The 14,716-nt window shown below is 30.4% G+C and overlaps 1 protein-coding gene across 1 annotated transcript; it reads left to right on the forward strand.

Moving 5' to 3' along the window:
- The first annotated feature begins 7,185 nt into the window (after positions 1 to 7,185).
- On the forward strand, positions 7,186 to 11,120 carry LOC103310887. Its single transcript, XM_008190343.2, has 4 exons — positions 7,186 to 7,294; positions 7,611 to 7,796; positions 8,997 to 9,139; positions 10,855 to 11,120. The coding sequence occupies exons 1-4, from the start codon at positions 7,186 to 7,188 to the stop codon at positions 11,086 to 11,088; spliced, it is 672 nt and encodes a 223-aa protein (XP_008188565.1). The 3' UTR covers positions 11,089 to 11,120.
- Positions 11,121 to 14,716: the final 3,596 nt, after the last annotated feature.

Below are 14,716 nucleotides of genomic sequence, written 5' to 3' on the forward strand. Positions count from 1 at the left end.
ATAGATCACGGATAAATTATTATTATCTTTATTGATATTAAAAAGTATGCTTTATAACAGTCAATGTCATAATCAATCGTAAAAAATAAAATAAAAATATTTGTAATGTAATATGATGTAGTTGGTATATTTTCGTTCATAAAACAATATATAAAAGTATATTATAACTATTTATAATTATTTATGAAAAATAAAATAATGCAATATGATATAATTTATTGACTATACTATACTATACTATGATATAATATAATTATTTATTGCTACATAACATAAGAATTTTGTTTTACAACAATTACACAAAGTACACAAAATAGGTAATGTCCATTTCATGAAATGGATGTCCATATAATGTATTTTCGTCAAAATTCACGATCTGGATAAATTTCACTATCTGGATATCCAGTTCATGAAATGAGTGGTTTCACTATGTGGATGCGACATATATATTTTATACTAACAGTTGTAAGCCAGGTGGATGTTAATTAATTCTTTTGAAATTCTGGTTTAAGCGTCAGAATAATATTATAACGATAAATTATTGATAAAAGAAACCAATAATTTTTTAGTTTAAAAAATGGTACTTTTGGCACTCTAAATTCGTGTTTCATCCCACTGTGAGGCGCAAATTATATAAATAACATTTTTTTTTTTTTTTGGTAAGAATTTGTTTGAAAACCTTTTTGCATTGCACGACTATGATGCGGCCATTTGGCGTAATTTTCTCATTTTTTCAACCAATGATAACTATTCCTTTTTGTAATTTTTTTATAATTTACAAATAGTGTGTACCTACGTTGTTATAATAATATATTATATTTTGACAGTAATTAAAAAAATGCATCATCGTGATCTGTGTTTTTAACAACATTTTCATAAATAAATAACTATAACCAAACAATTAGAAAACGGATTACTTTTTTTTGCGGTGGGGGTAGGGGGTAAATATTGTTGACCCATGGTGCAAAAAGTATAAATTTGGTCTTGGTTTTAAGCTGGGTAGCGCGTGGATACAGGTTGTAAATATATCGTCCTGCATTATCCACGGCTTGCGTTCCAACGAAAGCCGAATACGCAATCATATATACAGGGTGTAACAGGATGACAACTGATGAAATAACTTTTGTTATAATTTTTTTTTTTATATATACAACAAGCCGACCCGTCAAAGCTTCGCCCGTGATTGGTTGTTTATTTTGCCTCCAGACGTTGATATGTTTAATTTTTTATTCAAATTTTATCGTTTAATGTGATCGGCAATTAATATAAAAAACGGTTAATGAAAACGTATTGAAATGTTTCTAGCGGTAATAATGATAAATATGATCCCGTGCACTTCGTTGCCCGTTAATTATAGGTACCAACTCTATATGACTCAAACTTTGTTCAATTCGTTATTAATAATCGGTGTATGGTGTTCAATACTTATCTTAACTTTTCCGTGGCCCGGAATAAAAATTCTGGTTCGCAGCAGTATATTATCAGGTAGGCAATCTGCCTGCGGTAGATTGCGGACCCCGAGCTGTTTGTACGTAAGTGTATGATTTAACTCTAAAGTAGGTATCAAAGTTATACAAAGTTTGTCGTTTTTACTTAACTCCACCTACGGTGGATTAATATAATCAATTAATACAAAATCCTAATCTAACCTAACCGTACTAAAATCCAATAAATAAAAAAAACCAAATTTAGTCCTTATTAAATTAATAATATCTATCTATCTTCTTTCCAGAGGTCTAATCTACACACAAACATTCATACCAAGCTGAACCCGTGCACTCCGTTATCAGTAAAAAATTGCAACTTAAAAAAATTATGATTGTTCAACTATTTTTGGATGTAACTTGCTGCAATGTTCAATAATTTGATTTGGTGCTAGCTTGTACCTGTCACCTGATATGCCCAAATAACCAATGTAAACCTATAATAAATAAATACTAATTTCTACTGTAGACTGTAACCAATGGCAACTATTTAAAAAATAAATAAAAATAAAATTTCCAATTTCCATCCTGAATCTCGAGATCCCTGTTTGAGTACCTCTTTAAAATGCGAATTTCGAAAAATCCTTTCTTAGTGTGCCTATACATAGTAATAAGTACATTCACTGAAAATGTCATATCCATAGCTTCAGCATTTCCGGCTAGGCGATGATGAATCACCCAGGACAAGTCTTTTTATATATACAGATTTATAGTCACTTGTGCTACACGTGTCATATAATATTTTTATTTTTTTAAGACTGAAAATAAAAATTTAAAATTTGAAATTTTTTTGGATAAATTCAAAATAGCCATTTTCCAAATCTGATTATAAGAACAATTTTTATCTAAGTCAAGTAGTTTATTTTTTAGAATTTTTTTTAAAATTTCAATATTTTTTTGATTAAATTAATTTGGAACGTAATAACTTTTTACAAAATAATATTTTTTGGAAATTGCCTAAGTACATAAGTAAATTATTTACTAATTATAAATTTTTGCCATACGTTTAAGTATTATTATTTTTTTTTTTCATCAGGTGTCCCTTGTTATTATATATTATATATGCAGGTATAATGCATTCTCTGCAGCGGAACATTGGCGAGGAAAAACAATTGCATAGTTACCTGTTTATTATCGCACATGTCTGAAGCCTTGCAAATTCATGATAATGGCGTGCTAAATATTGTCAGTATCATATTTGCAAAAACCACAAAAAGTCTATAATGGGTCGGGCTGGCGTAACGGCAAAACCAATAAAACGGGTTTTCAACTATAATCAAATGTCGGGCGAATTCATGCTAATGACGTGCTAAATATTGGCATAATTATATAGGTAGTATATAACTATATTTTTTCTATTGGGCTGGGCTGGCGCAATGTTGCTCCATCCCGGCCCATTAAATTTTGGGTTTTGCTGTTAAACCCATATCATGCAAATTTTAGTTTTAGTCATGCAAATTCATGCTAATTACATGTCAAATATTGGTGCAAACATTTTCCAATATTTCGGTGTGTCGCAACGTACGTGTTCGCTCTGGTTCCGAAGGCAAACTCTTAATAATATATTACACTCGTCTGCCATAGTAGGTACTTATAACACCTACGCAGGCATATTTTGTATTAAACTCTTGTTTAAAAAATGTTTTAAACATCTAAATTAATCAAACATAGTTTGGTTTAAAAATTATTAATGATTTAAGCTACGTATAAAAAACAGTTGTTTAAAACGGCAAAATATATTTGATGAGCATAATACATCTTTTAAGTGCCTATCAGAAATTCCTATTAATTATTTTTTTTGTATCAATAAATATATTATTAATAAACAAATCTATAAAATTAAAAAAATTAAAAAAAAATTATAATAAATAATTAATAGATTATAAATTCATGGATTTTTTTTTTTTTGTAAGTACACTGTACTCGATTAAATCGTATTTTAAACAATGGTTTTATGTGGCTTCAAAATATAAAGGTACTTACGACGGTTGAGTATATAGGTAGTAATTAGGTAATCGTAAATTCACGAAACTGTGGAGGAATAATATGCTATACGCGGCTTGCAGCTATTGTAGAGACATTCCTCCGCCTAGGTAGCTAGGACGATACTACGGTGTAATATTATAAAATTACGTACATAGTACTTACCAAACGTCGGTCGACGATTGTGTAAAAAGTTTTGCATCCTTAAGCGTCCCTAACAGAAGGATTTACGGATTGATTATTAAGGCAGAATAACAGCGTATTGAAATATAATTTATAATAATCGCCCTATTGTGAAATCTGAATGGAGGGTTATAATATTATTATACTTTACACAATCGTATTTAAATTTTTAAATAGTGAGTGGACTAAAAGAATAATAATCGAAATATTATATTGTGATATCGTAATATTATGAAAATAAAATAGACAATAATTGAAGAACTTGTCAAAATTAATTAAATATAAATCAAATATTAATTATTGTTTAGTCACATAATTGATTTTGAATATATTTAATAAACAAACATAAGTAAGTTTACCTGGGTATCATATTATACAATAAGTAGCACGTAGATTTACTGAAAAATGCTAATCACCATCGATCTCACACACGTTTGAGCATATAAAAATTGTCTATTTTTGATACAACAAAAAAAATATAACTATGGACATACATTAAAAAAAAAACTATTATGTTATGTATTATTAAATATTATTTAACATAGGTACATATTAGTATGTTACCTACTTGAGATAAAATATTTTGTTAAAGCAAAATTTATATTTAAAATATATGTGACATTTAAATATAATTCTATTATTACCACTCATTAGAGCACTACATTCATTTTTTGTAAGTTAATTTAGTTTTTTTTCAAATTTAGTTTTAAGACCAGACGCGCGTAGTTCGCTAGCCATTGCTAAAAACATATACTACTAACATACGCTTACAGTAAAATACGAAGTATAGTATATTATTGTACTTATTAGATAAGGTGTGTAGTGGCGTCATTTGGGAATATTAATCAGTAACCACTAACGGTGAGCGACCAGTTTTTTTCAGTTTTATTATAGGCCGGTCAAAAAGTTCGCCCCTCCCCCCACTAAAAACTGAATTGAAACCACTGATTCTAAAAATGATAAATTAACAAAGTACGTGTGGTCATTCATTATCGTATTAAAATCGTACGATAAAAGTCACTAATTATATTTAATATTATTAGTGTAGGTATTTAAGACGCTACGGTTTTGCTCTTACGATAAAAGTATACAATATACAGTTTTCCCAAATGAGGTTGGTCACAACCAGGCAAAATAAATACCAAAATATGACATTTTGCCTAATGATTGTGGGGAATTCGCGTTTTGTCCAGGCAATACTGAGGTTTGCCCAAATTTCACTTCTGCCCGCAATACAAAATATTGACAAATGTAACGCGGCAGCACGTAACGCAACTCGATATTTTCCCCTTCGAAGAAAATGTACTATGAATCTTAAATATGTATGTGTTAATAAGTAGACATTATCAATTATTGTTTAATTGTTTATATTATATCTACCTAGCATTAAAAATACTGTAGTACAAGTATTAATAATGGTATAATAATATTATTTATAATCAATGATAGTAAGTACCTCCATAATATAGAAATATTAATAATGACATCATTAGGTACATCAATCCAATTAAAAATAGTTTGTTTCTAGAAAGGGCAATAATTTATTTATAAGGTAAACATAAATTAAAAACTAATAAAATTAGAAGCCCAGTCAAATAAAATGAAAAATAGAATTTAGGTTCAAAAAAATGTAAACACATGAAAAACATATAAGAGTTACCTAATACCTATACAGTTTTTGGGTTTTGCACTATACATCCTAAAATTTTCAAATTTTAAAGAAATATGATTCTTTATTAAATGCAAAAGGCTGCTATTACCTATTATTAAACTATTGCATAGCTTTTATCGCAGGCCAGGCGTGGTGACTGAAAAGAAATTTTTCGTAACGAAAAAGCGTGACCAGTTAGATGTTATCATTACTATTATTATTATTATCATCATCTGCGTTCGAAGGTTGTTGTCGGTATATTTCCAGGTAGTAGGCCGGGGCTGTACACGGCCGTCGAATTTTTCCGGCGAATTTAAAATGCATCGGTTTATATCGGAGCAGCTATAGTTACAACGACGGGCCTAACACAGCGCGGCAAAATACGCAAGACAACCGGCGTTTTCTGTCGCGGAGGGTAACGCGACGTATTACGCCCGTCGTGTACCTATATAGTTGCTCCGATATAAACCATCACATTTTTAATTCGACGGAAAACGCTGCGGAAAACGTCGTAGCATTCGAAACGTAGCAGAATACTTAAATGTATTTATTTGATTATATGTATACGATGTACGGTGCTTATCATTATCAACAAAAAAAAACTCATGTTGTCATTTTCTTTTCGGTCTTGGCGCTCAAAAAGTGTAACTTGAATTTATATCAAAAAAAAAATAAAAAATAATAATTAGTTATGATTACATGATACATAGCTACAGAATAGCTATGCAATAGCTTTGCCGCGGCAGTCCCTGAGTGCCTCGTGTTTGTTTACACCTACGGTCACAACCGTACGAAAATATGTTTCAAATACAAATAGTAGAAGAGAGAATTATCAACAAGGTTATTGCATATTTATGTTATAATATACAATACGTCATATAGGTACCCATTTATGGTAGTATATTCGTTAGATTGTTATGTACATATAATTTTGTAAGGCAAAAAAAAATTGTATACCGTGGAGGCACTGCAGGAACAATATAATTAAATTTCTTTCTCGCTTTCGTAGAAGCAATAAAAGTGATTTGTAATTTCTACATAGTTCAACTGTTCTAATTATTCCGTTTTAATGCAAATTGTAGCATGTCTCGTAGCCGTCGCGGTCGTTGAGGTATAGTATTCTATCGTTTCTCAATTTCACAAGAGGTCGCAAAATGTTTTAAACAATTCATTTAACATAAATGTTCAAAACTTTCAAAACGTGTTTTAAACTTTGTTATTTATTTTTAGAATTACGATTTAAACTAACAAGGTTTTTTAAATTTTTTTGTTATATTATACTGCAGATATTATAGTCTTGAAGTAAACAAGGGATTATTTAAAAAGGTGTATATAGTTTAAACCATGTAAACGAAAAAAAAACATTTTAAACAATAAAAAAAGTGTTTAAAACTCGTTAAAAAAACCTGTTGCTTTTTATGCACCCTTGGTCGATATATATATGTATAATATTATCCCGCATGGTGGAACCCCGTAAAACTCGAGAGTTATCACCGCTCTCACCCCGCCATCGATCCGGCGCCGGTGTTACATACGGATAAACACATTATTGTTATTACTGTAATACAAATACTGGTTGGTAGGCGGGAGTACTGGTCGATACAAGCCTGTGATTTGTCAGATATTATGTATTCTGTAGCCAGTGAAGGGGACACGACCACCACTACAACCACCGCCGATGGGCGGCTTATAAAAAACCTCGCGAAGCTTGTCTCTCTACCACTGTGCGATCCGCGTACCGACTTGCTACAGTTCACCGGCTTACCCGTCTTCCCGTCTCGTTTCTCTCGACCATCCAGATATTTTTATATTTTTTTGCCGATCGTTTGTTCGATTTTGTCGATTTTCACTGAGATTTTCTCTTGCATAAAAGGCAACGCAACAATGAATATATTCACCGTAGCAGTTATAACCGTGGCGATAGTCGTAGCTGAGACCGTTCCCATTGGGGGGGCAGCCGATCCTGGATTCGACTTGGACATTATTATGGAAGGCAAGTACCGGCATGAATTTTCTCATCTCGCTACTCGTTTAATCGAACTTATAATACCACTCAGCTTGTTACAATTATTATATGTTTTTATGAACGTTTTTTTTTTTCAGTTTTTTGGTTTTCGGATAAATATTATTTTCATTTCAACTTTATATTCATTATTATTATTCTTTCACTATTTACCCATTATTATATTATTATTATTAATTTCATACCCATTTATAATAACACAAATGATAAAAATAATTATTATTATTACTCTATTTACCAATTATAAACACAAAACCTATTTGATTTGATATATTATGTGTTATAGAGATGACTATGCAAGGCAGATGTCCACCAAATGTAACTGCAAATTTTGATGTGATGTTCAACGATGATAATTCGTCATTGGTGATGGGTTGTGCATCACTCGAATTCTTAACTACTCATGAAAAGAGCGAAATAAATGTATTCAGTTTGAAGTTTGGCCGTTATAAGAACGGTGTTTGTGTGCCAGGTACGTGGATAAATTTATTATTTTATTATAGTACGATATATTACACTGTTTCTGCGACTCCAAAAATGGTATTCCAATATAACATACAACTATTCTGAATATAGTACATACACACTAAATATATTGTTAACTATTTGATTTACAATTCATATTGCCCAGACAGGATCATTTATCCCAACTATATCACATTTTTTGCAAAATGTACTATATTTATAATATAGGTAAATATATATGTCACTATGTTATATACAAAATGTGTCTATAGGAATATCATCATGGCTTGATGGTACCACTTTTTATAACTCTATTACTTATCTTAAAAAAAATAAATAATAATACTAACACAAATTTAAATGTTTTTATTTCTAGTCATTTTAGTTAAAAACTGAAATAATTTATGTTGAATTAGAAAAAAATAATACCTACATAATATGATAAAAAAATATATTTATATATTAAGAGGACGTCACACCCGCATGTGTTGTCTCCGTCTTACAAATGTACAACATACCAACAACTGTTTTGCGCAGGACAACTTTTATCTTTCTGTGTTTGTAGTAGTGGCTCCAAATTGTCTAAACATATAGGGTAGAAAATTATCCATGCAACAGCGTGCCTATATTTCAGATAACATAAATACAATAAAAGTTATTTGCTTCTAAACATTTCGTTTTTTTGTTTTTTTTTCTTATGCTTATACAAATTTGATTGGATAGTGCTATTAAAAAAAGCACGTTTATGCGCAGATAAAGTTCTTCTTTACGTGTCGTTAAGATTTGGTAGTTCTATAGCAAATATGGTGCGAGAAAAGTTGTCCCACGCAAAGCAGTCTTTGCTATGTTGTACATTTGTAAGACGGAGACAAGACTTGCGGGTGTCCTCTTAAGAATCTTGTTCTCTTACAATTTCATTTTAAATAAGAAAGAATTGAAACACCTACCAAAAAATAAGCATAACAATTTTTTTTGCACCCAATAATTTATACCTATCTCATCTGTCCCCTTTGTCACCACCCCCGCGTGTCTACACGGCACTACTGAACACATTAATCTGATAGATTGTCTGTTAATTATTCAATGCGGGATAAGACGTAAGACCTCCACTAATTATCACTATACGATTTATAATGTAGCAATATGATTTAAAAATATGCCATACCACTTTCATCGAGCTCACGCGTTATTATTATTCTGTCGTTAGGTGGCTATGGAGATGTGGACAATTTGGTGTTTTTCTGTATAACACAATTAGCCACGCCGCTAGGAAAATACGAAAATAGAAAAGTGTACAAGCTATACGGCCATGTCATCGAACCGGTGGAGGTTTACAGCACCAGATGTATCGTAAGTATATTGTGCCTAAAATAATACTGGTTTTCCAACCAGCGCATCTGAAAACATATTTGAATTTATTATTAAATTAACTGAAAATAGACCATTCCATTTTTTCAATTCCATATTATCATAATCAATTTAGATAATAATATGTTTTCAGGTTCTCATTACTAGTCTGTCTCATATAATTGTAACCTCAGTCGGCGGGATGCAGCGGAAATGGGTTGGCTTTATTATGCAATAGGTATAGGCAGTACCTACAGCCTTAATATGCCATCTAAACATTGGTGTCGTGTAACATTATTGCTATAGTGGTGTTACGGAACCTTCCAAAATAAGTAGCCACCTGAGGTTACTCGCTTATTTGAGACAGATTATATAGCTTCATCAGGATTTAATAAAAATGTATTTTTTTAATCAAATTAACTACTCTCTACTTATATAATATAATAAACTATCTGATCATGTGCACTTCGTTGCCCGTTAAATGTACCAACTCTATATGACTCAAACTTTGTTCAATTCGTTATTTAATATTCCGTGTGCGGTGTTCAAAATTTATCTTAACTTTTCTGTTGCCTGGAATAAAAATTCTGGTTGACAGCAGTATATTATCAGTTAGGCAATCTAACAGTGCTGTTTGTACATAAGTGTATGATTTAACTCTAAAGTGTCAATGTTCTACCAAGTTTATTTTGAAATGGTACGGTGAATTATTAATATAATCAATTAATACATAATCCTAACCTAATCTAACCGTACTAAAATCCAATGAATAAAAAAACCAAATTTAACCCTTTTTAAATTCGATTTCATAATATTTAATATTTAATACATGCTTGTACCTGATCTGCCCGATTAACCAATAGCAACCATTTATAAACAAATATTGCCATCGTAGATCTCAAAATCCTTGTTTGAGCACTTCTATTAATTGGTCGTAGCGTGATGTTATGTAGCCTACAGCTTTACTCGATGAAAGGACTATAACTAAATATAGAATAGATTATTTTAATAGTTTCGTACTTTCAATTTTGAAATAATCAATATAATACCTATATTTGCATTTAATTGTAATAATATAGGGTATAATATTATATACATCAAACGCATTGTTTAAAATGCGTTGCGCGGACACATTGTATGGTCAACAAAAACTTTAGATTGCATAACACAGACATTTCATACTATTGTACACATAAAATTATATTTAATTAGGTTATCAAGTTTCTAAATTAATTTCTAAATATATTATAGCACCAAATAACATTTGGCTGTTATCTAACCTGTTAGCTATAAAAATTTTAATTAATTTAACTATTGTTCTACTATATTTTAAAACATTTGTGATTTACTTTATATTTAATTTTTCATTTTTACATTTTAATAATTGACATTATAATATATACTTACTACTTATGTATATAACTTATATATACAATATATATGCCTTATGTATAATGTGCTATATATAATAGTACAAATAGTGACCGCGTTCTGAAATTAAAATTTTTTCCCGACCGTACAAAGTGTCGGCGTTTTGCACTTTTAATGCTTGACCGTACAAAACGACCTAGAACCACCATGTAGTTTTTTAGATGATGACAAATTTACGCTTCTTAACACAGATACGTGCTTCCCTATTATTTGAACTTCCTCACATAGTATTTTGTTTACGTTGATTAATTTGATTTCTATTTATCTTGTTCTCACATACACAAAAGATGTTCAAGACGAGGAACTCCATGATGCACAAGGTGGCAATTGGCGGTACCTCATCATGCAATGGCTTGCAAGGCATGTTATCTTATCCAGGGGAAAAACCCCCCAAAGGATCAATGTTGTTGCGGTCGAACATACCCAGAAACAATATAAGATATTTGCGTGCCTTAGTAGAACATAAAAACTCAACACAACTGAACTTTTCAGGGTCTAGATATTACTGGAAGGCAGGTTGATGGGTTGTATGTTTTTACATAAACAATTTATTGCCCTGATTCTAATTTTTCAAATAATAACTTTAAAAAAAAAAAAACATTTAATTTTTCTTTAATTCATGTTGATAATATAACTAATAGATTAACGAAAACATTTTAATTTTCCATAAAATTAGTGATCATGGGTATTTTTTTTTTAATTTTGATTATCATTTTCACATATTGTATTTTATAAAGTACTTAATAAATAAATATTCACGCTTAGTATTTGAAGTTATCATTTTTTTTTTTTTTTTTTTAAATTGAATTAAAAGCATATTTTTATTTGTATATGAGTTCTATATAAAATGGAACTTGTAGGAATGCCTTAAAATCAAACATATTGTATAATACCGTTTGAACTGAGAACGTATATAATCCACGGTTAGGTACCTATTGTTTTGTGTGTTATCGTTTAACTCGTCCTACTGACTATAGCCGGGCTCACGAAAAGTGAGCGCTGGCGGCCGATGGGTGGAGCTCGAATATTCATTGAACACGTTCCCGTCGAAGTATTTGAAGTATGTCATAAGACGAACTGCATGTCGTCGCGTCACCCGGTAATACAAAACAATACTAGTAAATCTGAGAACCCCTAGCCCCGACAATATTTAAGCTCCCCCATCGGCAGCCAGCGCTCACTTTTCGTGAGCCCGACCATAACCTTAAAGTGTAATGTACATGAGTAATATTGTGAATAGTGGTGTTAATACACGGCTAGGATAAGGTATGTTTGTCGTGTAAAAACTAATGAACTATGTTGCGTAAATATACGTAATGTGTGTGTGTGGGTGGCGCAATAAATTGCACCAATTTTGACTTTTTTCATGTCAACTCCGAAGCTACTTTTTTCTTGGTACCTAACCAAAAAGTAAATGTACATTTCACTGTTTTTTTTTACCTGTCATAAAATTAATATTATGTAGGTAATAGGTACTTACATTAATTATGTAGGTACAGGTTAATTATAATATATATTATATAATATTATTATACAGAATTCTTTATTATCTATGATGTTCCGGGATAATAAATATGTGGAATTTACAATTTACGTGTGTTTAGGTATGTGTGGATTTAAAACTAATTTGAAAAAGGTCAGACCGCAAAACGAGTAAAAATCGAAACCAGCTGTAAATACTGTAAATACTTATAATATAATAAATTATATTATAACTCTTCTTTGGTGACTAAGCCTAAAATTAAATGTCACGTCAGTTCGCTATACTCTCAAACAACTGACCACGATAATGAGTACTTGAATATGAGGTCAGTTCTACGCGTAGTGTCTTGCTTCCTTTTCCAAAAGTGTTATTGACCACAAACGTCTCGACTCAAACTTGAACACAACTTTAAGTGAGAAACCATTTTATTGATAAAAGTATAAATCTATCATAAAATAAAATACGTTGGCGTTCTACTGTATGTACGCATTATAACTTATAACAAATCAAATTTAATATGATTTAAATAATTAATCAAATCAATAAATAGCAGGTAGAATCAATAAGTCACTTATAAAATTTAAATTAAATACATTTACATGAAATATGATAATTAAAAAAAAAGGTAAAACTAGCCTTTGATTATGCGAGCATCATGAGGTAAGGAATCTACCTGCGGTGGATTGCAGTTTCCACGAAGTGCATACTACGTAAGTATAAAATTTCTAACTCTAATGTTTTAAAGTTATACCAAGTTTGTCATTTTTACCCAACTCCAATGATAGGAACAACTTTTTGAGGTGGCGACTGTTTGAGGCCGTTTACAGAAATTTCATCAATCGACATTTTAGATATTTTTAATGATACTTACAATAAATCAATAACTACGAAATTAAAATACTCCACAGAGTACTATATTTTTGGTCATTTTTTTTTTCATTTTTAAGTCATTTTTTGATGTTTATAAGTAAGTCATTTTTAATATTTTCTTTTTTTTTTTAAAGATTTTTAGTTAATCAAGTTCCGGGCCCTAGTTATTACTTATTTGTTATTTTCGGAAAATATATCAGTAACACTAGTACTGTTTTATTTGTCATTATACCACGCTAAATCCGAAACATCGTCTACGGCCTGCCTACCACGAGTGTTTCCAATAAAACAAACCCTTTATTTCTCACATTTAATATTAAATTGAATGTTGGCACTTAGAGTTAAGAGTGACGACGGTCGACGGATAGGCGAATAGCAGTTTAAAAGGTAATAATATTGTACCAACTTACCTATTTATTCGTTGTTTTCTTTAACCTTCCAGCGGGTACGCTTTTGAAAATAGTACAACAATCATAGAATTTACATAATTTATGTTTCACTTTGGGTCATATTCTACAACAGTTGAACAAATTAAATGTTGTTTTTATTACGTACGGCTTTCTAATAATTTAAGGTTTATGGTAAAATAGTCAATGTATATTTTATTTGTGTTTGATAGATGTAAGTTTATTATTACGCCATATTAGAACTTTTATAAATTACTTCCCCCGTAATAACAAATAGCGCACCCGCGGAAAGTTTATAATTATAGTTTATAATATGATATTAAGTTTAACTATTTTATTTTAAAATAAAATCATTATTATTTTCATAAAAGTAATAATATATAGGCAGGTCAGGTTTTATTATTTTCTTTTTATATAATTGTTTGGTAATTAATGTGTATACTGTAGATAGTTACAATTTTGCTGTATATTTAATTGTTTCAAATCGCAGTGTCTGACATAGTGCATACCTATACAGTTCCGTCGGTAAAAAATAATAAACGCCCCTATAGGTGTGATAAAAGAGTAAGACAATTTAAAACTGATTTATTTTAATTGCGTAGTTATAGATGGATAAAAATTATTTTACCATCAAATAAAATCATTATCGTTTTCATATAAGTAATAATATACAGACTGGTACATTTAAAGGTTGGTTTTATATTTTAAATCGGTTTGTTCAATTTTTGAAAACAGTTTCGAGGTCATTACAAAATGAAAAGATCAAACTTGAGTGGTGTGCAGTATAAACTAATGTACCTTCCATGGATAAAAAGTTTAAGAAATGCTGCTCTGAGGTGGAGTATATTTTTAAAATGTCTTTACCGAAAAAAACTTCAGGCGTCCCTGTAATATAGATACCATTTAACTTTTATAATAACATTTATACCATTTAGTATAATAGAATAGTAAAATTTTTGGGCATTTCCGACACCACCGTTGCTCGTAGTCCGGAAAATAGTGTTTTAAATGAATTATTATATGAAATTTTTAAATCTACAGCGTAATATTTCGAAAATATGATATTATTTGTTATTATATTGTTATGCGTTGTACGTTTTACCGATGTGTAGGCGTGTTGGTCGCCATTTAGGAATGCATATTATAGAAGGATGCCAGCAGGGCGGAACCGTTCTATACGGATTACCGAGTTATAATAATATAATTTAATATTACATAGGTAGTATATTATACAGCTGCAGCGATTTAAAAGATTTTACACGACCGACAAATAATGATAATAATAATAATTATATAATGCCATTATGGTACGACAATAAACTATATATATATAGTCATCTCCGCCCCTCGTGTCCGGAAAAGCAAACCAACAAAATAATGTCAAATACT

This window comes from Acyrthosiphon pisum, chromosome X, assembly GCF_005508785.2.
Source record: "Acyrthosiphon pisum isolate AL4f chromosome X, pea_aphid_22Mar2018_4r6ur, whole genome shotgun sequence".
NCBI lineage: Eukaryota > Metazoa > Arthropoda > Insecta > Hemiptera > Aphididae > Acyrthosiphon > Acyrthosiphon pisum.

Bases quoted from the DNA above. Each gene is read 5' to 3' on its own strand.
- LOC103310887 (XM_008190343.2), top strand. From the start codon at position 7,186: ATGAATATATTCACCGTAGCAGTTATAACCGTGGCGATAGTCGTAGCT. The intron at 7,797-8,996 runs GTACGTGGATAA...TTCTGTCGTTAG, and splicing joins GAACGGTGTTTGTGTGCCAG to GTGGCTATGGAGATGTGGAC. The intron at 9,140-10,854 runs GTAAGTATATTG...CATACACAAAAG, and splicing joins TTTACAGCACCAGATGTATC to ATGTTCAAGACGAGGAACTC.